The sequence below is a fragment of the Apodemus sylvaticus genome, chromosome 3 (genome assembly GCF_947179515.1).
Source record: "Apodemus sylvaticus chromosome 3, mApoSyl1.1, whole genome shotgun sequence".
Lineage (NCBI taxonomy): Eukaryota > Metazoa > Chordata > Mammalia > Rodentia > Muridae > Apodemus > Apodemus sylvaticus.
Genome location: NC_067474.1, coordinates 170819265 through 170844288, shown reverse-complemented (window position 1 = coordinate 170844288; position 25024 = coordinate 170819265). Strand labels below are relative to the sequence as shown.

Below are 25024 nucleotides of genomic sequence, written 5' to 3'. Positions count from 1 at the left end.
TTTCCTCCCCAACTTGCTTCTTGGTCATGATGTTTGCGCAGGAATAGAAACCCTGACTAAGACAAATTGGTACCAGCGTAGTGGGATATTCCTGTGACAACCTGACCATGTTTGGGGGAAGATTGTGGAAGGACTTTGGAACTTGAGCTAGAAAAGCTGTGGAAAGTTCTGTAGGAGCTTGGAAGACAATGTTACGAACAGTGCAGAAGATGGAGGTCTGGCTTGTGAAATTTCAGAGGGAAGATTAAAGACTCTTACAGTGGCCATGTTTTGATTGTGAAGATTCTGTGGTTTTGGTTAGCTGGGGCTGAAGAATCAGCTGTAAGTAACAAGATACCAGAACCACTAAAGCAAACCTTTGTATTACTGGGACTATTGATGCTGGTTAGCTGGAGCTAAGAAATTAGCAGTGATTAAGAAGAGACCAGCATCACTGAGATGAAATCTTCTTGGAAGTGTTTTCTAAGAACACAGAGAGTGTGTTCCAGAGATAGCCACAGTTGTATTTTGTGCTGTAGCTGGACTTGGTACCGTGTAAGAGTCACCCAGATGGTACTGGTTTTGAAGGCATGAAGGGGTCATGAAGAGCAGCTGAGGCTCTTGGCACAGTGAGAGGCCACAGAAGGCCATTGGTGAAGAAGGTGCAGCCTCAATTGCAATTGATGGCCCAGGACTTGAAGGTGTCATGCATAGGAGCAGAGGCTTGTCACCCTGATGAGAGCCTATGAGAGGCTATTGGTGAAGCCTAATTACAGTGGAAGATAGCAGCGTTTTGGAGATGCCAGTACCATGCCATGACCACCAAGAACAGCAGCAGCAGTGGAGTACAAGCAGCTGGAGCCTAGAAGACAAGCTGTGTGCTACAAAGGGCAGAGCTGAAGAAGTGGCCCAAGCCCTTGGAGAAACCCAGAAGATCGTGAGTTGGATCCCAGACATTGAACTATTGGAGTCTGAGTTTTGCTTTTGGTTGTGACTGTGCCCTGATATGTTTCCCTCTTATTTTAGTATTTTAGTGGAGCCCACAGTTGAGAGACTTTGAATTTTTAAAAGACTTTGAATTTTAAAGATATTGGATATTTTAAGGTGATTGAACGTTTAATATGTAAAGACTGTGGGACTTTTAAAGTAATTTAAATCTTGGGGATGAATAAGAAAGAAAGGGTTGAGGCTTAATAATGATGTGTTTGTGTGTCAAGTTGACAAGGGGTCAATTGTACTGGTTGGTTTCGTGTGTCAATTTGACACAGGCTGGAGTTGTCACAGAGAAAGGAGTTTCAGTTGGGGAAGTGCCTCCATGGGACCCAGCTGTGGGGCATTTTCTCAATTAGTGATCAAGTGGTGAGGGCCCCTTGTGGGTGGGTGCTCTTGGGTTCTATAAGAGAGCAGGCTAAGCAAGCCAGTAAGAAACATCCCTCCATGGCCTCTGCATCAGCTCCTGCTTCCTGACCTGCTTGAGTTCCAGTCCTGACTTCTTTTGTGATGAACTGCAACGTGGAAGTGTAAGCTCAATAAACCCTTTCCTCCCCAACTTGCTTCTTGGTCATGATGTTTGTGCAGGAATAGAAACCCTGACTAAGACAAGGCATGTGTCTGGCTTTTTGTGGAGGTCCTTGATCCACTTGGAGTTGGGCTTAGTACAAGGAGGTAAGAATGGATCGATTTGCATTCTTCTGCATGCTGACCTCCAGTTGAGCCAGCACCATTTGCTGAAAAGGCTATCTTTTTTTCCACTGGATGGTTTCACCTCCTTGGTCAAAGATCAAGTGACCATAGGTGTGTGGGTTCATTTCTGGGTCTTCAATTCTATTCCATTGATCTACCTGCCTGTCACTGTACCAATACCATGCAGTTTTTAACACTATTGCTCTGTAATACTGCTTCGGTGTTGGCGAGGATGTGGAGAAAGAGGAACACTCCTCCACTGCTGGTGGGAATGCAAGTTGGTACAACCACTCTGGAAATCAGTGTGGCGGTTCCCCAGAAAACTGGGCATGACCCTTCCGGAGGACCCAGCTATACCACTCCTAGGCATATACCCAGAGGATTCCCTGGCATGCAATAAGGACACATGCTCCACTATGTTCATAGCAGCCTTATTTATAATAGCCAGAAGCTGGAAAGAACCCAGATGTCCCTCAATGGAGGAATGGATACAGAAAATGTGGTATATTTACACAATGGAATATTACTCAGCAATTAAAAACAATGAATTCATGAAATTCTTAGGTAAATGGTTGGATCTGGAAAATATCATCTTAAGTGAGGTAACTCATTCACAAAAGAACACACATGAAATGCAGTCACTGATAAGTGGATATTAGCCCAGAAGTTCTGAATACCCAAGACACAATTCACATATCAAATCATTCCCAAGAAGGAAGGAAAGAGAGGGTCCTGGTCCTGGAAAGGCTTGATGCAGCATTGTAGGGGATTACCAAGACAGAGAAGTAGGAGGGGATTGATTGGAGAATGGGCAGAGGGAAGAGGACTTATGGGACTTATGGGGAGGGGGAAACCGGGAAAGGGAAAATCATTTGGAATGTAAACAAAGAATATAGAAAAAAAAAAAAAAGATCGATGTGGCTGGCTCAGTTAGGGGCCATGTCAGGCTTCAAGGCATCAGGGGCACTAAGGGCTTTCGTGGGAACAGTGTTCAGCAGAGCACCCAGACAGATGTCATCACCCCCCTCTCCCCGCGGAGCCTAGGAAAGCTGGGAAGGCTCTCTCGGTAGCTTGTCCCCATTGCGTGGCAAAGTCGGTATGCTGCACGGGTGGGCAGGCAGGCTGGATGTGAAAAAGCTTTGGACAAGCTGTACTTCAGAGGGAAGAGCTGGTGCATTGTTGGAATGGGGGTGTAGGAAGAAAACTCCATCCCTTTCAGAGAAGTATGAGCTCAAACTCATGGACTGGGTCCCACTTTACACTGGGCTCACCCCTTGCCTGGGATCATCTGGGTTCCTAGGACTTGGAAGGAGTTGAGAGGCTTAAGGGACCTTCTCCGGACTTTGGAACTTCTTGTCCCCCTCTCTCTCCTCCCTGTATCTTTCTAGGTCTGAACCAGGCTCAACCCTGGTTCTGCACCCTGCACCCTCCCCCCCAGCATCCTACGCTGCCTGCTGTTACCCTCAACGGTATGGACCTGGAGGGGTCATCCAGGGTTCGGGGCAGGGTGAACTCCCTCTAGTTATCTGGCAGGGTCCTGCCTGCTGGGAGGTTGTTACCAACCTAGTTATCTGGCAGGGCCCTGCCCGCTGGGAAGTTGTTACCAACCTAGTTATCTGGCAGGGCCCCGCCCCCTGGGAGGTTGTTACTAGCCAGAACACTGTTTTATGGCTCAGACTTCCTTCAGGCTCTCCATCCACCTCATTCTGTGCTTAGGCTCCACACTGCGGACCCATGTATTGGTTCTCAGAGTTTATTGATAGGCCTATGTTGAGATCTCCTGAGATCGCTGAAGCCTGGGGATGTGCTGGTGGGTTTGGGATATGGGGGTGGGGATGGTGCATTTAGGAACAGGCTGTGTGTGTATGGTGAGTTGGATGGATTAGTATTTCTTGGTGTGTGGAGGGGTTGGCAGTCAGACTGCTCACAGGACAGAGGAATTAGCTATGTCTAAGGGCTGGAAGCTCTGGCTCTGGGACTGCTCACTTGAACCTGCCCAGCAGGGGAGGCCAGGTCCCAGATCTCTGGAAATGGGTTGTTTTGGCCCACACCTGGGAAGGGGTCCAAGAGTGGATAGAAGAGTCCAGGAGGCTCTGTGGTTTCCTGTGTCCTCAGAGCTCAGTGACCACGTGGGCTACAAAGATGACTTTGTAGGTTTCCTTTACATCTCCCCGGAGCTGCAGCAGGGTTGATACCATGAGTGGGTGGTCTGGCTGGAAGAAGAAGAAGAATCCTTAGGTTTTCCAGACAAATCCATTCTTTCCCAATGCCATGCCTACTTCAGATCACAGGACTGTTAGAGCTACCCCTCCTTGCCCAGACTAGGGTCCCAACACCTACATCAAAGTCAGCAGGTGGTACCCAGGAGATGTTGATGGTCTTAGTCTGGCCACGCTCCACAGAACCCCTGGAGGGCTCGATGGAGAAGCCCTTGTGCTGAAGCCATGATACACCATCCAGGCTGAACTCCACAGTCTGTGAGGCATTGATATTACTGGAGGTTAAAGGATCAAGGACTCCCAGGAAGTAGTAGGACTAAAGGGGTGAGAGGGCCCCGCTTTACCTACCCCTCAATTCTGACCGGGCGTGTGGGGAGTCGCCACCCCACATCTGCTGCAAAAATCCTAAACAAGGTCAGTGAGGTACAAGGCCAGGGGAGGTCAGGGAGTCCCCGGCCATGGGAGCCAGGGAGGCTTCTAGGGTTTAACTTGAGCTAGGGGTATGATCACCTTCCTTGGTGATGGCTGTGTGGTCCGGATACAGCCCACTTGAAGCTCTCGGGTGGCAGGTGAGGTTGTTGTGTCTGTGTCAAACTGGACATAGTTCAAGGTCACCAGGATGGGCTTTATCTCCTCAGCTTCTGGAGAGGGAGAATCTGCTCTAGCTGAAAAGTGTCTAGAGGACCGGTATGGCCGGGGAGTGAGAGGAATCGTCCAGGGTGGCACGACAGGAGTGGAGGGTGAATCTGGAGAGCTGGCACCCTCCAGAGCAGTCCTTCTGGCTCTGGGATTGATGGTCCGGAATTCTATCTGCCCTTCTCCACTGGGTCTCATTATGCCCGCTAGCTGGCTTGGAGTCCTGGAGGGACTTGTCCTTGATCCCGAAGGTAAGTTGCCCCTGACTCCCCTTTCTCCGAGCCAGAAATCACAGGGTGGGGGCTCACCTTCTTTATGCTCTGGGTCAAAAGCAGTGATTACTGCCAGGGACTCCACAGGCACATCCAAGGGGTCTCCTCCCTCCACAAACATCATGTGCTCGCGGGCAGCGCCCTTCAGGAGGATCTGGTGGGAGACTTTCTGGGGGATAAGAAGTATAGCAGCCTGTTCTGAAGCTTGACAATTGAGAACTGAGGCTGGTTCAGGCGTGTGTGGGGCCTGGAGAACCTGGGCTGCTGATCTCTAACTGGCAGCCTCCGACATAAAGGGCCAGATAATGAAAGCTGCCAAGAAGGGGCAGATAAGAGACCGTATGGATCCCTCCCAGGATGGGGTAGAATCTCTGGGGCCCAGCTCTGAGTCCCACCTTTTCAAAGAGCACCACTTGGAGCAGGTCAGAGAAGTAGAGGCTCTCGTGGTCTGGACTGAAGGTCACGGTAAACTCTTGAGCCTTCCCAGGGAACATGAGGCCCTCAACTGGGACAATACTGAACACGCTCTGGCCGTTATAGTTCTGTGTGCCTGTGGGTGGGACGGGGGTTACGGCCAACACTACCATCCTCTCCACTGAGCTCAGACCCCTCCACTTCCCTTTTTGCCCAGCCTCTCCATGAAGGGTCTTGCCCCACTCCACCCCAAACACCACCCTCGTTTCCTAGCAGGCATCTCCTCATGGAGCTGTGCCCCTGTAGTTCCTGGCAGTGAGTTAGTTAGCTCACCAACTATTTCTGTCCTCTGCTCATGGGAGGTAAGGAATTTTGGCAGCTGCTGGCAGGCTTCAGCCTTTTTTTTGGAGAGGCTCTCCAGACGCACCCAGAACTTAATGGGAAGCGAGGATTCATTCTGTAGCTGCAAGAGTAAGATGTCACCTGACTAGCATACTGTGGGCTGCTCTAGTGCCGGTGATGAGGCTACCAGCTGCTGGATCACTGATCAGGACCAGGTGGCATCACCAACGGTAACCACAATAGCAGTGTTTGGCACTCTTGATTTTCAGTCACTCCTTTCTCCCTGGCCTTTTCTAAGGCTGACTGGCAGCTTGCTTCCCTGCCTGGCTGTGCGGCCAGCTCTGTGCCTGTCAGCTGCTGTTTAGAGCTCCTCTAGACTGAACCACATCCTCACCTGGTCTCTTCCCCTCCCTTGATCCCCCCTTTGAGAAGCACTGTGTCTGGTGCTCTGCTTCTGGACCCTACCCAAGCAGGTGGGGAAGTAGGTTGCTTGAGCCCAAGCCCAGGGTAGACATCAGGATAAGGCGGGCCCATGCTCATGTGGAGATAAGAGAGCCCAGGTGACAGCATGGGTCTCCTTAGAGGTCTACCACTGCAGGGCACCTGCATAGAGCTTCAGAGAAGTAAATTAGCAGCAACATAGAAGATCAGTTTAGGTCTGAGGCAGAAGGTCATGAAACATCCTGCGGGCCAGGGCTTTGGTTGAGGGTCGAGGGAGAGGTGCTCTCAGCTTCCCCATAAGGGTAGGTTCTGGGGTCCCTGCTACGAATGCATCAGAAATCACAGCCTCTTGGGAACACAGCATTTTGGGGAAGTTGTCTGTGTCTCCAGTGATTCCCCAACCAGCTGGGTGCTTCTGAGCTCAGCATTCACTACCTCCACAAAACCCTTCTCCAGGAAGCTGGGCCAAGACGAAGGCTTAATTCACCTTAAAATTTGTTGAGACAGATTCTCTGGCAAGCACGTAGCCCATGTTGAGGATGTTGCCATCAATGGAGCATGTAATCATGGACGCTACACCCATGCCCAAGAGGGTGAGACTGAGAGTGCCTCTCTTGGTGATGATGTCCAGAGTTTCTTGAGCCTAAGGATATCATGTCCTTTAGCAAAGAGCAAATGTGGGAGCCCTATTCATGAGCAGCTGGCTGGTAGCATTGTGCTACTGAGATAGCCTGGAAATCTTTGCCTCCACAGACTTGTTGGCAAGAGTTGGGGTCAGGAACGCAGGCTGCTTTAAGGCTTTAGTTGATCATTTGGGTCTGAGAGCACCGTGGAATCTCTACCCTCCCACCCAGCAATCCTCCTGTGGTCACACCATGGTCCTGAAATGTGGGGATCCCAGGGCAGCAGCATTGCCTGGGGGCTGCACTCACCAGTATGTTCTCATGGGGTGAGAAGGACAGCACCAGGGTTTGTGACTCGCCAGAACATAGCTTGTTGAAGGGGTTTAGCCGAACGAAGGGGCCATTGGGGTTCAACACGGAGTACTCCAACTGAGGATTATCAAGGATGAAGATAATCTTTTGCAGGCTCTGACACAGGCCTTTCTCTCTCCTATCCCTAGCTCTGGAAGCTGGCTTACTGGGTATGGGTAAGGATACAGTAAGGTCCTCATTGCAAATGTTCTGGAGGGTGATCTTCTTTATGCTTCGATGCCCTGAAATATGGCAGAGTCAGGTGACAGCTCCTAGGCTCCGAGGAGCACCTCTCTCAACAGCAAGGTCAGGAAGCAGATGGTAGCTGGACCTTCCACCTACCCAGGGTGGAAGCTGTGCTCTAGGGAGTGAGGGCTGTCAGTATACATCAGGACTTACCCACAGCAATATCGCCGAAGTTAAAGACAGTCTTGCCTTTGTGGGATGTCACCACAATAAACGGAGCCACGGCTGGACACCACAGCTCCAGATATAGAGTATTATGGGGACTAGAGCCAGGACAAGGACAAACAAGGACAGATTAGGGTGGCCCAGTGTCCCTTGGGCCTCAGATCTGACCAGCGGTAGAGGAGGGACAGTGGGTTTAGGGTCAACCACACCCTATCCTAGATCAAGAACCCCACACCTGAAGTTCAGAGGTTCCGTTGTCTTCCTGTCTTTGATGTCACCACTGGCAACAACACAGGGGATCACGAACCTGTCAAACTTCCCCTGGAAGGCTTTGGACAAGGAGGCTTGTGCAGCTTGGAACTCGGTGGAACTGGAAGGAAGCAATGGAGCACATCCACGCGTCTTGACCTCTCGGGATGTGCCCCTGGGATACAGTGTGGGACCAGGCCTTCCTCATCTGTAGTTCATATGCCTACTCTCTAGGACTTGGGCTCTGGTGGACTCTCTGGGGAAGACCAAATTGTTGAGAGGCATGATTTGAAGCCACCATTGGTCCCAGATGGTGGTGGCCATACCAGTTTTATCTGATAAGCTAGCGTCCCTACTCTTCTTTGGTTCCTGTAGGGAATTTCTTCCCCACTGCAGATCCTGGTCGCCCAGAGAGAGCAAGTGAACAGTTTTGTCACTATAGAGCCATATTTCTAGGCCCACAGAGACAGTTTCTGGGCTGGCAAGGGGCCCAACCCATCAGAGCTTGCTTGGGCTCATTTGTTTATTGGGAAGGCTACATACAGTCAGACCATGGAGTAGTCTGTTCAGGGGGACACGAGGTCCACAGGGATAGCCAAGGAGCAGCCGCCTAGCAAGAAGAACCCTGGGTCCAGCTATTTCTGAAGCCAGTTAGTCCTGCAGAGACACAGGCCGGTGAGGCTTTGCTCCATGCAATGTGTGGGAAATTCTCTGTAGGGGTGGGGGTTGGGAGGTGGTGGTGGTGGGATGTAGACTGGGAAGACCCCTTCGTCCTACCTGGTACTGATCGCCGGCCTTGGCAGCTCTGCAGCTTGGGGAGTGGAGACCCGGGTCGGTCGCTCCCGGTTGTGAACCCGGACCACGGACAAGGACTGTTTCCAAAGTTCTTTCCTTTGCACTGTTTCCTTCTGGAACTGTGAGCAGGGGCAGATGCTGTAGGACTGCCCCAGGGGCTCACCCCTCCACATCGCATAGCAGGCTTTGTGACTGCTCCCCCACCACAGGCTCCTCTGAGGCCTGGCCTAGCTGGCTTGGCCTGACTGCTCTCTGAATGGCAGGAGCCACCAGTTCAAGTTTGGAGTAGATGATGTCCTCAGGTTCACAGGTTCCCAAGGGAGTCTGACAACAGGTGGGACAGGGGATTGACACAGTAGGCAATGGGATCAAGGAAGCATCAGGGGGCACCCGGGAAGGCCCAGCACAGAGACAAGTTCATGGCCTGAAATGTCTGGACTTAGAGAGACCAAGCCACAGACAAGTAAGAAGTCTGCACAGCTAGGGGCCTTAGTGTTTTCCAGTCCACCACTCTCTTGTACCTCACTGCCTCATCAGGGGTTGAAATGTCAGGGCTCTTTGCTTCTGTGTGTACTATAAAGACACGAGGCCATGGTTGTGGCAGAAGGCCAAGGCCACAGCCACTGGCTTCTTAATGTCCTAGGCTGGGTGCAGCATGCAAAGCCTGCTCATCACATTGGGTGAGGCTTGCCTTCTGTTTCAAGTCTGCCTTTTGAAGGTGGCTTCCGTGTTACCCTGGGTGAGAAGCTACACTCTGTTTTTATCCCAGTCTCGCTTTGGTTAAAACCTCCGCTGCCCTTAGGGCCAGCCTTGGCTTCCACTGCCTGGTGGTGCTTCCCGGAGAGGGAGAGGTCTTGCAAGACAACCTTTTACCTGTCATGGAAACAGCTTAAAGCACAGTGCCAGGAAAGTCTGCCTTGTACTTCTGTCACATGGGCTATCCTTAGGACAAGCTGCAGCCCCAAGTGCCAGAGGCTCACACATCTGTACCCCCTTCCCTCTGCTGGTGTACCTTTCTTCTTTCCGCATGTCCCTTCCCTCTGGCCACTATGCATCTCCCCTAAAATACTTCACGCACCGTCTTGGTCTCTGTTTCCTTGTTCAGGATCTGAGCGGCTTCCTCAAAGATTACCTCCTGTGGCAGTACAGGCTGAAAGGCCACCTGGACCAAACACCTCTGCAAAGAGACACTTGGATTGCCAACTCTCCCCAGACAGAAGCCCAGAGGGCAGAGTGGCCCTGCTGGTCTCATTGTCTCATTCTCTCTCTCTCTCTCTCTCTCTCTCTCTCTCTCTCTCTCTCTCTCTCTCTCCTCTCTCTCTCTCTCTTTCTCTCTCTCTCTCTCTCCCTCTCCCCCTCCCTCCCTTCCTCCCCCCTCTCCCTCTTCTCTCCTTCCCTCCCTCCCTCCCCCTTCTCCCTCCCCCCAAGATAGAGTCTCTCTGTGTAGCCCTGGCTTTTGTGAAACTCTGTCTGTAGACTAGGCTAACCTTGGACTCAAGATATCCACCTGCTTCTGCCCCTCAGAAGGCATGTGCCACTGAGCCTGGTTGCATTTCTCTTAAGGTTATTTGGTTTTGAGATTTTTTTTTTAAACCTTATATGCCTCCCAGGAAGGTTCTCCTTGATGACTGTAGGCTAGAGTGGACTTTAGGCTATGTGTGTTGGGGGTCTGTTAACCAGAGAAGCTGAGAGCAGAGTCCTGAATGGATCAGAACCTCACCAGACTAGAGTAAGAAATGAACCAGGGAGCAGGAAGCCCTTCCCCATCTGCAGCAAGTCTCCATGGGATACATCTCTGGAAAGGTTGCAGGAATAAGTTCCTGGCCAAGGCAGGAACCCTGGGAGAAAGGCTGGGAAGCTCCACCTCTTGACCTGTCAGCAGGGCCCATGCTTACCTTTCCTGGTAACACAGTCCCCACACACGGGGAGATGGTGATAGGTGAATTAGGAGGTAGCAAGAACTCAAAGGATGTTGGTCCCACTGGAGTGGCTTCCTCTGAGCCAATCCGAGGCAAGGAGTGGGTCAGCTTGTTCATGCTCATGTGGGAGTTGATCACGTACAGTGTGGACACAGAGGTGTCGTACAGGGATGTGGCTGAGAACTTGATCTGGTAGTGGGACAGCTCCAGGGGTGGGTGGACACCTACTGCTTGGCAAGACACCTTGAAGCACCTGAAAGCCACCAGTGTGGGCAGTGTTCATCCTGTGCCATGGCATCTGTGCCCCTCTGCAACCCTGGGTGAGGAGACACATAGCTCCCTGAGTGCTAACTATGACAGACAAGTCTGTTGTGCTGGGGACGTCCCAGGCACCCAGGACTTTTTCCTGCAATTAATTATCACAGTTTATTTACTACCTGTCTAACCAATTTGTTAGATGATACATATTTTGTTGGCTGATATATATTTTTGGTGGGTGGCTAAAAAAGTATAAGCAAAATTATATAAACAAAATAAAAACCTGTACATTGCTTTAAAAATAAGTGATTTCAGGGATGGGGAGGTGGGTAGACCAGTGACTCTCAACCTTCCCAACACTGTGACCATTTAATACAGCTCTGCATGTTGTGGTGATCCTGGTCATAAAGTTATTTCATTGCTACTGTTATAACTGTAATTTTGCTAGTGTTATGAATCGTAATATAAATATCTGACGATGCACCCTCCAAAGGGGTTGAAATCCACAGGTTGAGAAATGCTGGCTTCTAAGTTAGGAGCACTGGCTGCTCTTGCTGATGACCCAGGTTCAGTTCCCAGAACCTACGTGGTAGCTCACAAGCACCTGTTAACTCCGGTTCAAGGGGAGTGAATTCCTCTTCTGACTTCTGTGGGCACCTGTATGTACATGGTGCATATTCAGATAAGCAAGTAGCCCACATACATGTAAATAAAAAATAATTTTAAGAAAAAAAGTAGTACAAAAGGTTGATTTCTGGCTTTTTTTGTTTTGTTTTTGTTTTTTGTTTTTGTTTTTAATTTTTTTTGTTTTTTGTTTTTAAGTCTTCCCCTCCCCCTTCCCTTTCTCCCTCTTGCTCCAGGCTCTGCTTGCTCCAGCCCATAGGTTCTTTATTTGTTTCTTGTTACAGATGGTTGTAAGCTACCATGTGGTTTCTGGGATTTGAACTCATGACCTCCGGAAGAGCAGTTGGTGCTCTTAACGGCTGAGCCATTTCACCAGCCCGATTCCTGGCTTGTTATATTAAATATTTATTAATTAAAAGTCCTCCTTTCTTTACCTCCTGAGTGCTGGGACAACATGACTGTTAAGCCATGTCTCTTCTGCGGGATATGGGCATTAAGTTCAGGGTTTTGCACATGCCAGGCTTACTGGAATCTACCTACCTAATGAGCTGTTCTCCTTACTCCAGACAGTTGGTCACTTTAACCACTGGAAGTTTTACATTCTGTGGTTTCCCTGAACTCCTACATTCACTGTGTTCTCCTTGACAACTTTTTTTGTTTGTTTGGGTTTCTCTGTGTAGCTCTAGCTGTGCTGAACTCACTGTGGAGACCAGGTTGGCCTGGAACTCAGGGATCTGCCTACCTCTGCATCTGCCTTCTGAGTGCTGGGGTTAAAAGTGTGCTCCACCATGGCCTAGTTCCTCGTGAACTTCTGTCTCAATTACACTTGTTTTCTGTGCTGAGGATTGAATCTAAGTCCTTGTGCCAGCTAAGACGGAGCTAAGTCCCAGTTCAGTTGCACACAGCACTCTTTACATGTGCTGTTTTAACCGTTTATTTTACATTTATGTGGGTGGCCATTTTGCCGCATATCTATGCGTTCCATGCTTTCAGTGGCCAAAGAGGGCATAAAGACCCCTGAGACCGGGGTTGTAGACCACTGTGTGCCACCATATGGGTGGTGGAACTTGGGCCCTGGTCCCTTAAAAGAGCAACTGGGACTTTTAACTGCTGAGCCATCTATCTCTCCAGTCCCGTTACATGTATTTTTAATGCTTTAAACCAAGACATGGATTACCCAACAAACTCTCATCTGTAACAAAAGTGTGCTCTGAGGCGGAAAGATGGCTCCGTGGGTAGATCACTTGTCTGGTAAGTAAATAGACCCTTAGAGCTCCTAACCCTTAGAACCCACAACACAATTTGAGCACAGCGGCATATACTTATAATCCCAGCAACTGTGAGATGGGAGGGGAAAACAGACAGCCCTTTGGAAGTGTGCTAGCTAGCTAGCCTGGCCTACTTTGTAAAGTTCCAGGCCAGGGAGAAACTTTGTCACAAAGACATAGTGGAAGGTGCCACACCCAAGGCTCTCTGACTTCCACAGGAACACACACGTGCATGCCAGCACAGGTACCCAATTGTGCATACAAACTGAGTATAAAATATGTTCAGATGGTCAAATATTCAAATAAATAAGTTTATATCTCTTGGGGGGAGAGAGATCATTATTAATACTTAACTGAATAAATGTATTAAGTATGATAACTAAATATAAGATGTAAAAACTAACTGGAATCTACCTGAACTAAAAATCCTAAATAATTTTTCTTCATTTTGTATGTGTATATGATGCATGTACATATGTGAATATATTATATATGTGGATGTATGTGTGTGAGTGTGTGCTTGCACATGCTATAGTGCAAGGATGGAGGTCAGAGGTCAACTTTGAAAGTTGCTTCTTGTCTTTTGCCTTGGTTTGAGGTAGGGTCTCTAATTTGTTTGTTTGTTTGAGACATTGTTTCTCTGTGTAGCTCTGGCTGTCCTGGAACTCACTCTGTAGACCAGGCTGGCTTTGAACTCACAGATATCTGTCTGACTCTCCTTCCCAAGTGCTGGGATTAATGGCGCATGTCACCCTGCCTAGCCAGGGTCTCTGTCTCTGTCTCTCTTCTCTCTCTTATTTAAAAATTTTCTTTTTTTTGTTTTTTTTTTGTTTTGTTTTGTTTTTTTTGAGACATATATTCTCTGTATAGCCCTGGCTGTCCTGGAACTCACTCTGTAGACCAGGCTGGCCTAGAACTCAGAAATCCACCTGCTTCTGCCTCCCAGAGTGCTGGGATTATAGGCATGCACCACCACTGCCTGGCTAAAAATTTTCTTAAATATATTTGTGTGTGTGTGTGTGTGTATGTGTGTATAATGCATCTGTGATGGCATACGTGTGGAGGCCAGTTCTTTCCTTCTACCAGACTGCCAGGCAGGTGCCTTCTCCCACTGATCGTCTCACCTGCCCAAGGCTCTGTCTTTTTGCTGGTCACTGCTACACATGGCAGGCTAGCTGGTCTTGGATTTTACGAGCATTTTACTGTCTCTGTCTCCCAGTCTAACATCCTCACAGCCCTTAATCCATTTTAGTTTTGTTTTTGAAACAGGATCTCACTGCACTGTATAGCCTTGGCTGGCTAGGAATTCACTGTATGGACCCAGATGGTCTTAAACTCACAGAGATCTGCTTGCTGAGAGCCGGAATTAAAGACATGCCTGATTACACCTTGTTCAAATCTTTAAATTAAAATTTTGTTTTAAAAACTTTATGTGTGGCAGGGCAGTAGTGGCACACGCCTTTAGTCCCAGCAGAGGCAGGTGGATCTCTAAGTTCAAGGCCAGCCTGGTCTACAGAGTGAGTTCCAGGACATCTAGCGCTACACAGAGAAACCGTGTCTCAAAAAAACCATAAAAATTATGTGTGTATGTGTGTGTACATGTTCAACTATATGAGTCTATGTGTACCATGTGTGTACGGGGGTCTGGGGGAAGGCAGAGAGAGCACGATTGCCTAGAACTGGAGTTATAGATGATTACGAGCCACCATATGGATGCTGGGAACTGAACTGGGGTCCTCTGCAAAAAGCTGTGAGTGCTTTTAACTGCTGAGCCAACTCTCTGACTCCTCTTAAATCTTTTTTTTAAAAAGATTTATTTATTTATTTATTTATTTATTTATTTATTTATTTATTATATGTAAGTACACTGTAGCTGTCTTCAGACACACCAGAAGAGGGCATCAGATCCCATTGCGGATGGTTGTGAGCCACCATGTGGCTGCTGGGATTTGAACTCAGAACCTTCCGAAGAGCAGTCAGTGCTCTTAACTGCCGAGCCATCTTGCCAGCCCCTTTTAAATCTTAAAAGAAGGGTTTTTGTTTGTTTGTTTTGTTTTTTGTCTTGGGGTTTTTGAGACAAGTTTGTTTTTGCAGTCCAAAGTTGGCTTTAATCACATTACATGGCCTTCACTTTTGCCGTCCTGCCTCTGCCTCCCACGTGCTGGTATTACAGTCACTTATTAACATACTTGCTTCATATGGGCCTCAAGCATGTGAAGCAAGAACTCTACCAAGCTATGCCCAAGATACCAACTTACAAAGGCCAAGGCTCTGTAATAACGTCAGTCAAAGGTCATGGGAACCCAAAACCTATCTCTTCCTGGGTCCTGGGTTCCTACTGGCCACCAGTGCTGTCTATTCCAGCCCCGAGGTCAGCTTACTGAAATCTGAGGTGAGGAGGGGTGGAAAGATAGGCACGATCACATGCCCCACCCCCTTGCCTAGCAGGCTTACCGGTTTATCTCAGATTTGCAGACTAGCTCAAATTTGTATTCCTTGGCCTTGATGGGCTGGAAGATCAGATCGAGTCGCAAAGTTTCCAGTGGCAAGATCGTCCCAAACCCATCATTGGGCTGGATGTCCACATACTGGAAGATGGGAACACATTAGAATAAAACATGAAAGCTGTGCTCTGTAGAATAGCTGGTTGGAAATGACGTACCCTGTGTGGGGAAGGGAGATATGAGCATGCTAGTTTTGGAGCACACATGGAGGGTATGAGAGATGTGTGTGTGTGTGTGTGTGTGAGTGCTCAACCTTATTGAGTGTGAGGCTAAAGTGAGCTGAGTGTGGGAATGGGTAGAGGACAGCCCAGCTCCTTGGGCTGATGGCAGCCAGGCCTGGGCATTCTTTGGGACTGTCTTGTGGGGCTTGTTGGTCAGATTAAATCTTGGAAGTCTGCAGCTCTTTTGGGTGTACCTCACAGCCAAAAACTGAGAAGCCAGGGAGGAGGCCTTTCCCTCCTGGACAAGGAGAGAGTCAGCTGGGAGGTATGGAGGGTGGCAGAGTTGCTGACACCTGGGCCTGGAGAGCAGCTGTTATGTCCCACCCCATATCCCCAGGGCTGACCATAGCAGGTACCTTGGGAAGTCCAACGAACCCGAACTCCTGGGGCAACAGTGAGAGGTTGCTGAGGCGGATCTCCGTCCTGATAGCCTCATAGATAGTACAGTAGCCAAAGTTTATCTCCGAGGGGGTGATTTCCAAGTCTGAGGTGGTAACGATGGCTTGGACAGTGAACCTCACTGGTTTGATCTGGGGTTTGGAAGGCAAAGAACGTTCCCAGCCACTGGAAGCTTTATGCAAATCCCCCAGACAATAAAGGCTGCCCTGTTGCCTTGTGGCCAGCAGCATACTATTTCTGGAACACGACTTCCTCAAGCAGATCATTCCTCAGTGTTACCTGGTGAATGAGCATCTGAGCCAGAGATCCACATGTGAAGGTTAGAGAAGGGCAGGCAGCAGTGTAGAGGACCAGTCAGCTGTGGCTGTGAGTGCATGTGTCTATATGTGCAGGAACTGTTTGTCAGCACACACATCTGTGGAGCTCTGTCGATGAGAGTATAGCATGTGTATCTATGGGTGTGTGCTGCATTCATGTGTGTATCCCTGTTCAATTATGCAGGCACGCTTCTTGTGTGCACATGCTGGCCAAGTATTTGAATGGCTTGAACCAGAATAAGAGGGGCCTCTTAGTGGCCCATATGTGGGCCCTTTGTTTCATACTACATAGGAATTGTGAGGATAGATGGCCAAGTTGCCTGTCAGGCCACTGGGAATCACCAGCTGGGAATTGAGGATGGGTTCTGAAATTGGAGTTCTGTGTGTATAGGTATTGTCACTGGGAGTACAGGGTTCGGCTTCCCACAGCAGCCACCTGGTCCCTGGAGACAGTCCCAGAAAGTGTCCTGTACAGACCTGGTCAGCTACCCGGATGGTCATCGGGGCCTCCAGAACTCGACTGGCGGGGTCAAAATACTTCTTTGCATCTTCTGGGAGGGACTGTCTGTAAGAGGTAGGATCCACTTGAATATACTTTTCCTCTTTATATTTTGTATAATAAAGCTGTTCTAAAATGGAAGGGCAAGGGCAAATAAGAACATATATACATCATACGTAGGCATGATGACGTATGTATGAGTTGACACTGAGAAACCCATTCCTTCATATGCTAACTTTAAAGATGAAATGTCTTGCCACTAAGTGGCTCACCGAGTTGGCGAAGCAGAACTCACAGGGAACAAAACGGCAAGCTCAAGGCCTGCGGGGTCTGCATCAGGCCCCCTTTGTGAGTTATGTCTTAGCTTGATACTGTTGTGGGGCTCCCAGCAGCGGATAGAGACTCCCATCTCTATCTCTGACTCCTTCATATGTTCCTAAGACTCCTTTCCTCCTGTTGGGTTGCCTTGTCCAGACCGAATATGGGGAAAGTTTTGCCTCGTCTTATTGTGTCTTGTGTTGTCCTGTTGGGCTGCCATCTTTTGGAGGCTCCATCTTTTCTGAAAGGAAATGGAGGGAGATCTGGGAGTGGGGGGAGGTGGAGGGGATCTAGGAGGAGTGGAGGGAGGGGAAATGGTAGTTGGGATACATTGTATGAGAGAAGAATCTATTTTCTTTCCTTTTTTTAAAAATTTTATTTATTTATTTATTTATTTATTTATTTATTTGGTTTTTTCGAGACAGGGTTTCTCTATGTAGCCCTGGCTGTCCTGGAACTCACTCTGTAGAATAGGCTGCCCTCAAATTCAGAAATCCACCTGCCTCTGCCTCCCAGAGTAGTGCGGGGATTACAGGCATGCACCACCACTGCCCGGCGAGAAAAATCTATTTTCAATTAAAAAAATTAAAAATTAATTTGTTTGGATTAGCCAGATGTTATGGCATGTGCCTTTAATTCCAGCACTTCAGTGGCAGAGGCAGGCTATTCTTTTTGTGTCTCAGACCAACCTGGTCACCATCGTAAGGTCCTGTCTCAAAAAAGTACCAAAAAAAAAAAAAAAAAAAAAAAAAAGGAGGGGCTTGGTTTAATTATGCCATATTCTCCCATTCCCCCATACTCCCTGCGTGCATTAAGAAATCATATTATATCTCATAAATATGTACAACCATAATTCTACAATAAAATTAAAATTTTATGGTTTTATTTTGAGGGGGAACTCATGTATCACTGTTCATATGTTGAGGTCAGAGGCTAACTGGCAGGAATTTGATCTCTTCTCCCTTGTGGATTCTGGTAAGTGAACTCAGGTCGTCAGGCAAGCCATCTCTTTACTCTAAAATAATAAAAGTTTTAATGACAAGAATCAATAAATTGGCAAGGAGTCTATTATTTGAAGGAATCTTAAAATTCCCTGTCAAAATCATTTTAAAAGCAGGTTGCTCATGGGACTGATAGATGCCTCAGTTAGGTAGAACGCAAGGCTCTGGGTTCGATCCCCAGTACAGAAACAGGCAGTGTTGGGTGGTATACACCTAATAGGCCAGAAGACCATGCAGCCTGAGATACTCAGTTATGACTCTACCTTGAAAAGTCTATTTTTGATTATAAAAAGAATTAGCATCATTACCCAAGACATAATCCACATATCAAATGATGTCCAAGAAGAACTGAGGAGTGGCCCCTGGTTCTGGAAAGGCTCAGTGCAGCAGTATAGGGCAATACCAGAACAGGGAAGTGGGAAGGGGTGGATGGGGGAACAGGGGGAGGGAAGAGGGCTTATGGGACTTTCAAGAGTGGGGAGCCAGAAAAGGGGAAATCATTTGAAATGTAAATGAAAAAAATATATCGAATTAAAAAAAAAAGAAATATAAAAAAAATACAGAGGAAAAAAACTGTCCCCTCTTACCATGATGGGCAATCTTCAAGAATGTCCAAGAAGCAGCTCAGTTTTTAAAAACCAGCTTCAGCTTCTTTTCAGTACCCTGTGAGTGTGCGGCCTGGCGGCAGTTCCCCCCTGGCTCCCCAGAATAGGCTTGGTTCAGCAGGAACCAGGGGTCACACAGGGCAACAGAGCAGCCAGAAGTGAAAAGCAGGACTCTGGGTTGCCAAAGTCCATCTGAGGAAAGGACACACCAAAGAAAGGACACACCACATAGCAGAACGACCCGGACACCGGCTGTGCAGGTATCGATCGCAAGGACAAGAACCAAGAAGGGCTCCGGAAGAGTAGAATGCTGGGAGAAGTGGGAGCAGAGCTTCTTCACAGGCAAGGAATCAAGCTGCAAGTGTTCAAGCTCCAGCTAGATGCAGAGCCTCAGGAAGCAGAGGGAAAAGAGGAAGATCTCCCAAGAGCAGGGTGCTCGCTGTGTCTGAGCAGAAGCCAGGGCAGGACCAGTGCGTGGAGGGTCAGGGGTTCTTATCTTGGCAGGGGTAGGTCCCGGATGCTGTGACCAGCACAAGGCACCCAGGGGTCCCACCCTTTCCCATCATGCTCCAGGGCTTTCCCAGTTCTCACCGAGGCAGGAACTTGAGCTGTACTGAGTAGGTTGACTGGGCCTGGATGTAGCCCGTTTCTGGCAGAAGCTCTATGTGGCCTCTCAGCTCCTTACAGACTTCAAACTTCAGGCGCAGGGCTGCTTTTGACCTGCAAGAGATCATGGGTGACAGTGCACATTTAATCTTTTGACTGACTCATTAAGATATTTGTAATGAGCCAGGAGGTGGTGGCTCACGCCTGTAATCCCAGCACTTGGGAGGCAGAGGCAGGTGGATTTCTGAGTTCGAGGCCAGCCTGGTCTACACAGTGAGTTCCAGGACAGCCAGGGCTACACAGAGAAACCCTGTCTCGAAAAAAAAAAAAGATATTTGTAATGAAAGAACCCGTATGCAGTGTGCAGTGTACTTGTTACTCTGAGCCAAGCATACCGATGGTTCGAAGGAAGCTTCAACACTGTTTCTTAAGGGATGTGTTGTTTGAAGTGAAATTTGATTAAATAAAAAAAAAATATTGTTGGGTCAGAGAATTAGCTCAGTGTTAAGAATACGTGCTCCTTTTGCAAAGGCTCGAGCACCCACATAGTGTTTCACAACCATCCATAACTCTGTAGTCCCAGGGGATCTGATATCCTCTTCTGATCTCTGTGGACACCAAGTATGCATGTAGTACACATACACACAAGCAGGCAAAAAGCCAGACATAAAATAAAATGTATATATTTGAGACAGTCTCTTAATATAGTCCTGGAATTTGCTATATAGACGACGGCCTTGAACTCACAGAGATCCTCTAGCCTCTGCCTCCAAAGTGCTGGGATTTTAAAGGCATGGGTATACCTGCCTATAATAATTTTTTTTAAATAAAAATTGTGTGTGTGGGTGTGTGCACATGCGTGTACATGAATGGAGACCAGAGAACAACTCTGTTTCCTATGTTTTTGTGTGTTCTGTGGACTGAAGGTTTTCTGTGGGTTCAGGTTTTCATGGGGAGTACCTTTCTGTTGAACCATGTTTCTGCCCTTGTGTGTTTTTTTAAAGATAGGGTCTTACTGTGTAGCCCAAGCTGAACTATAAAACTCACCATCTTCCTGTCTTAGCCTCCTAAGTGATGAGTTTATAGCCCCATGCCAACATATCTAGCTTGAGAAAAATTTATAAATATAAATATTTCAGTTGAGATATGCTCATTTCAGTTCTTAGAGACTATAGTGCTTTATAGGAAGAAGCACAGAGGGAGGGTAGCTACTGGGTGCAGGGGGCTGGGAGGGGTGTGCTGGATAGCTTCTCCCCAGGGTCCTGCTTCTTGCCACCCAGCACTCTTTACAGGAAGTTTGGTGGAGGTGACTAGATGACACAAATCTGTAACTCAGAACCAGACAGAGAAAGGCAGACATGTCTATACTCAGTCATCAGGGCCCACTTGTGTCCCCATAAGAAGTTCTGCTCTCCTTTTCCTGAAATGAGATGTCTCCTTTTAGGGGTGTCCAGTTCCTTGGGGCAAGTTTGATCTTCGCTGTCAGTATATCTAATTTCTTTTTCTTCTTCTTTCTTTTTTGTGTATGACTGCTTAAAAAACCATGACTGACAGCAACCAATAGTGAACAACCAACAGCCAACAACCCACCCTGCCTCTTGGGGCACTAACCTTTACATAGCCTCTGAAAAGTTCCTAGAATTCTAAATGTAACACAATCACAGAAACTATCTGACACTAGCAAAATCACACCCCTGCTGGACCATGAGGCAAATCATATTCAGCTGCAGTGGACAATTTAAGTAGCCTCATATCTCACGCTTGGGATTATAATGAAAGCATTTTTTTTTTGAGTTTTGGATTTTGTTTTTTTCAAGACAGGGTTTCTATGTATATCCCTGACTGTCCTGGAACTCACTCTATAGACCAGGCTGGCCTCGAACTCAGAAATCCACTTGCCTCTGCCTCCCAAGTGCTGAGATTAAAGGCGTGTGCCACCACTGCCCGGCTGTGGGGTTTGTTTTGTTTTTTAAAAAAACCAAAATTTAAAAAAAAAAAAACCCAAAATTCCAAAATTGTCACTACTGGAGTCCCCTTTTGCTCTTACAGGTACAATTCTTTCTTAACTAAAGGAAGAAAAGGTAACCCGGAGAGGGAGGCCCAGGGGACTGCTTCCTGGTTTGCCTGGGGATCAGGAGCAATAATAGTCTTAGAACCTTCAGGGGTCTTCCAGAATGATCCTTGTCTGTTTCATGGCTGTCTATGCCCTGTAACCCATGGTATTCTAGATCTCTGCCCAGATAGGGCCCCGAGGCCTGAGTCCACAGTGGTCCAGAGATGCAACGATAAAGTCATGCCATGGACACTGAAGGTTATGAGGAATACTGAGGGAAGTGCCAAGTCTTCGGGGAGGCCTACGATTGCATAGATAACTCTGGCAATATTCATAAGGTGGAACCAAGTGGACACAGGCAAAGCCTGCCTCCTCACTCCTGCTCTTCGGATGAGTACCCAGATGGTTACCACAGTGTGGTAACCTCTGACCTGCCTCTAAACCCTTTAATGTGTATCTACCACTACACTTGACCATGGATCCTGAGCTTGTGCTGAAAAGGACACAGAACACTATGGAAAGCAGTTACTTGGGGTTCTCCAAGTTATGCCCGTCAGCTCCACTGTCTGCACTCAGTGACCAGCATTGGTTCTTGGACAAACCACAAAAATGGTCTTCAGGAATTAACAACTCTACACTCATGTAGGTAAAAGTTACCATATCAAACAAAGTTACAGGTGATAGTAGTGTGCTGCTTTGGGTAGAATGATAAAATTCCTCATTCAGAAGGAATGAAAAATTCCTTTTGATTCCTTCCTTCCACAACCATGAAGAATTCAATATGTACAACAGCTCTGTTTAATCCATTCCCTGAAACAGAGCAAACACTTTTTCCAAGGCCCAGATTCCTCCATTCAACAGGTTCCCCAAAACTCCTGTATTAAACAAGTCCCCCCAACACGTTTCCCAAGACTGACAGCACACTGTCATCCTATGGCTCTCTGGTTCCCGAGGAGGAGTCTGGGGGGATATCACACGCTTCACTTTCATGGAGCAAGAAAAAGCCTGGTGCTTGTGGGAGGACGGTCCTTCCAGACCATATGTGACACTTGCCATGGGTGAAGGGGCTCGGGACTCGGGGCCCGGTGCAGACAGCATCTGCCCTTTGGTCTGGGGACCAGAAGTTCAAAGCTGGTGAAGTTGTGGAACCTTGGGTACTTCTATCTCAGGTTGTACTTCAAGGAAAATACTTTTAATCTAACGTTGGATGTCTACTGTTGGGTCTTGTCTGCTCTCCCTGTGTTATGTATCCTCGAGGGCACTTGAGACCCTTGCCTAGTACCCAGGGCATGTAGCAAGTGTGCTATGGGTGCTGAAATGGTTTTCGCAAACTCAGAACTAACGAATAACAAGTAATTCTCTGAGCATCTTGGACAACAGAGGCCAAAGGGGAACTAGCTAGATTAAAGGTCAAGATGAGGTAGGACTGGTTCTTTGTGGAGATTACAGGGGGAAACCCTTCCCCCCCTCCTTTAGGTGTCTGGCATTCCGAAGCTAGTGGTCCCTTCCTCTGTCTTCAGATCTGTCTCTGTCCTTGACTCCCCTGGGTTCCTCTACAATGACTCGACAAACACTGGGATCTCCTGGGTAGTTAGGATTACTTTCTTCAAGGTCCATAGCCTAATCAGCTGCCTAGTCCTCTGCTATCCAAGGTGACCATTCAGAGCTGGCATTTAGCCAGCTCTAGGTATGATACTCCTACTGGTCATTGTGGGGCTCACCTTGTGTGGACAGTGATGGAGTCCTGGTAGAGTCGGTCATACATGCAGATCTTCAGGTCCACCGTGGCCTTTGGCACCCAGACTGGCACATCTATGCCAATACCAATGGCTCTGAAATATAACTGAGGCAGAACATGTAAACCCAACATTTGTTTAAATTGCAATGTAGGAGACCGCAATGAGCATTGACACAATACTTAGCAAAAAGTTTCATGGTTTGATATTTGCAATTTACTATATTACAAGTATGAGGTTAATAATTAACCATGACATGTGGGGGCTGGAGAGATGGCTCAGTGGTTAAGATTACTGACTGTTCTTCCAAAGGTCCTGAGTTCAAATCCCAGCAACTACGTGGAAGATGACACCCTCTTCTGTGTGTCTGAAGACAGCTACAGTATACTTAGATATAATAATAAGTAAATCTTTATGCCGGAGAGAGATCAAAGGGAGCAGAGGTCCTGAATTCAAATTCCCAGCGGCCACGTGATGGCTCACAACCATCAGTACAGCTACAGGCTATTCATATACATAAAATAAATACATTTACAAAAAAGTAAATGACACATTGGACTGGCTCGGTCATTTGAGACCTCAACGCCCACTCACAATTCTTGCAAGAAGACCACACCTACTCCTGTAAGGTCATACTTCCTAATAGTGTCACTATGGACCTTTGGAGTTTTTTTTTTTTTTTTTTTTTTTTTTTTTTTTTTTTATTTGGTTTTTTCGAGGGCAGGGTTTCTCTGTATAGCCCTGGCTGTTCTGGAACTCACTCTGTAGACCAGGCTGGCCTCGAACTCAGAAATCCGCCTGCCTTTGCCTCCCAGAGTGCTGAGATTACAGGCGTGCGCCACCACTGCTCGGCAGGTATTTTTATAAAATAAAAAGTGACATGTGTTAAAGGGTTTTGTGATTTTTGTCACATGGTTGTCCTTTTCTGGGGCATCCAGAGAATTGTGCCAGAATTTTTGCAGAGCCATTGTATATGGCATGAATTCCAGAATAATGGCTCCCGAGCTTTGGAGTAGCCTTTCATGAATAGTCGGTGATTGTATCTGAGGTTTTTATCAGGGCTCCTGTGGAAGGATTCACATTGTTTAAATAATAGTCCCAAGAGGAGATATACTTGGCAGACCAGGAAGTCTTCTGTAGCTAAGAGGTTTTTAGGTAGCGGTTTCTTCAGACAACTCCTACATCAGATAAGGGGTTTTGGTGTGCAGAAGTATCTTTGTGTAACAATATGTAGACTCTGCAAAGTGGATTTGTGGCAGTCCAGTCCTGCAGAGGCTGACTCCCCGCTGCTGAGAAGCCTGAAGCTCACCCTGTCTTTTTTTCTTCTTTCGATCGTCCGAGTAACCCAAAACACTGACAGAGAATAATCTATAATAGTGATACCTCTCGTTTTGAATGAGGTTTATTAGGTGTCTAGCAAGCCAAGGTAAAAGGAAGATTGATCCATAGATGGTAGTAAACTATTATCAAATTTGGTGCTCAAAATAGCCAGTGGATTTAGGATGTGGTGGCGCACATCTTTAGTCCCATTACCTGGGAGGGCAAGGCAAGCAGATCTCTGTGAATCTGAGGCCTTTGTGGTCTAAATTGAGAGTTCCAAGTCAGCCAAGGCTACAGAGAGAAGCCCTGCCATCACCACCACCACCACCACCACCACCACCACAACCACCACAAGAACAACAACAAAAATCCATCAGAGATCAACTGTTGAGGCAGTCAGCTGGAGTTCCCACAGAGAGAGTCTTGGAGAGAGAGCAGAGTGTCTCTCTGGATGAATCTTCCAAGCAAAAGAACAAGTAGTGGCAGATGGTAACATCATTAAGTCCAGAGAAAACAGACTGGGAACTGATGGTGATGATCTGTCCACAGCTGAGCAGTCAGTCCCTTACTGACAGCACTCTAAACAGCACCGAGATTCCTCATTAACCACCCACTGCAGTCAGAAGCTTTTCTGGCCAAGGCTGGGGCTAGCACAGATTTATACATTATGTCAATATAAATATTTAGAAGGTGGTTAGACAACATGGTCATGGCAGTGGATGGCTGGCCGCCAGATGAGAGACAATCGCCTTTCTTTGATTCAATGGGTTAAAAGAATTAATTTTTTAATAAGTGTTAAAGGAGGGCATACGGGAAGTTTTGAAAGAGATGTGAGAGGGTCTTTAGGTAACTTGGAGGGGGGAACTGAGGCTGGGTGCAATAAAGACATGCTGTACACAGTGTGGAAATTTCAAAGTACAGCAGACCAGGAAGATGGTTCTGGATGAGGGTTGGCTTCTTC

At 47.6% G+C, this 25024-nt stretch overlaps 2 protein-coding genes across 2 annotated transcripts in view; both read right to left on the bottom strand.

Annotated features, from left to right (window-relative positions):
- The window catches only part of Gnb1 (G protein subunit beta 1), a 268388-nt gene that overhangs the window by 92537 nt on the left and 150827 nt on the right, over positions 1 to 25024 (bottom strand). The window lies entirely within an intron of this gene.
- The window catches only part of Cfap74 (cilia and flagella associated protein 74), a 60543-nt gene continuing 37831 nt past the window's right edge, over positions 2313 to 25024 (bottom strand). Inside the window, exons 20-38 of the mRNA XM_052178350.1 lie at positions 22729 to 22850; positions 18940 to 19068; positions 16403 to 16490; positions 15566 to 15739; positions 14939 to 15072; positions 10311 to 10587; positions 9485 to 9592; positions 8398 to 8528; positions 7607 to 7741; positions 7360 to 7469; positions 7147 to 7202; positions 6919 to 7038; positions 6474 to 6629; positions 5537 to 5666; positions 5185 to 5339; positions 4826 to 4958; positions 4392 to 4522; positions 4003 to 4137; positions 2313 to 3875 (exon numbers count right to left, since the gene is read on the bottom strand). Of these exons, the coding sequence (XP_052034310.1) occupies positions 3774 to 3875; positions 4003 to 4137; positions 4392 to 4522; positions 4826 to 4958; positions 5185 to 5339; positions 5537 to 5666; positions 6474 to 6629; positions 6919 to 7038; positions 7147 to 7202; positions 7360 to 7469; positions 7607 to 7741; positions 8398 to 8528; positions 9485 to 9592; positions 10311 to 10587; positions 14939 to 15072; positions 15566 to 15739; positions 16403 to 16490; positions 18940 to 19068; positions 22729 to 22850 (2526 nt within the window). The 3' untranslated portion in view covers positions 2313 to 3773. The remainder of the gene's footprint in view (positions 3876 to 4002; positions 4138 to 4391; positions 4523 to 4825; positions 4959 to 5184; positions 5340 to 5536; positions 5667 to 6473; positions 6630 to 6918; positions 7039 to 7146; positions 7203 to 7359; positions 7470 to 7606; positions 7742 to 8397; positions 8529 to 9484; positions 9593 to 10310; positions 10588 to 14938; positions 15073 to 15565; positions 15740 to 16402; positions 16491 to 18939; positions 19069 to 22728; positions 22851 to 25024) is intronic.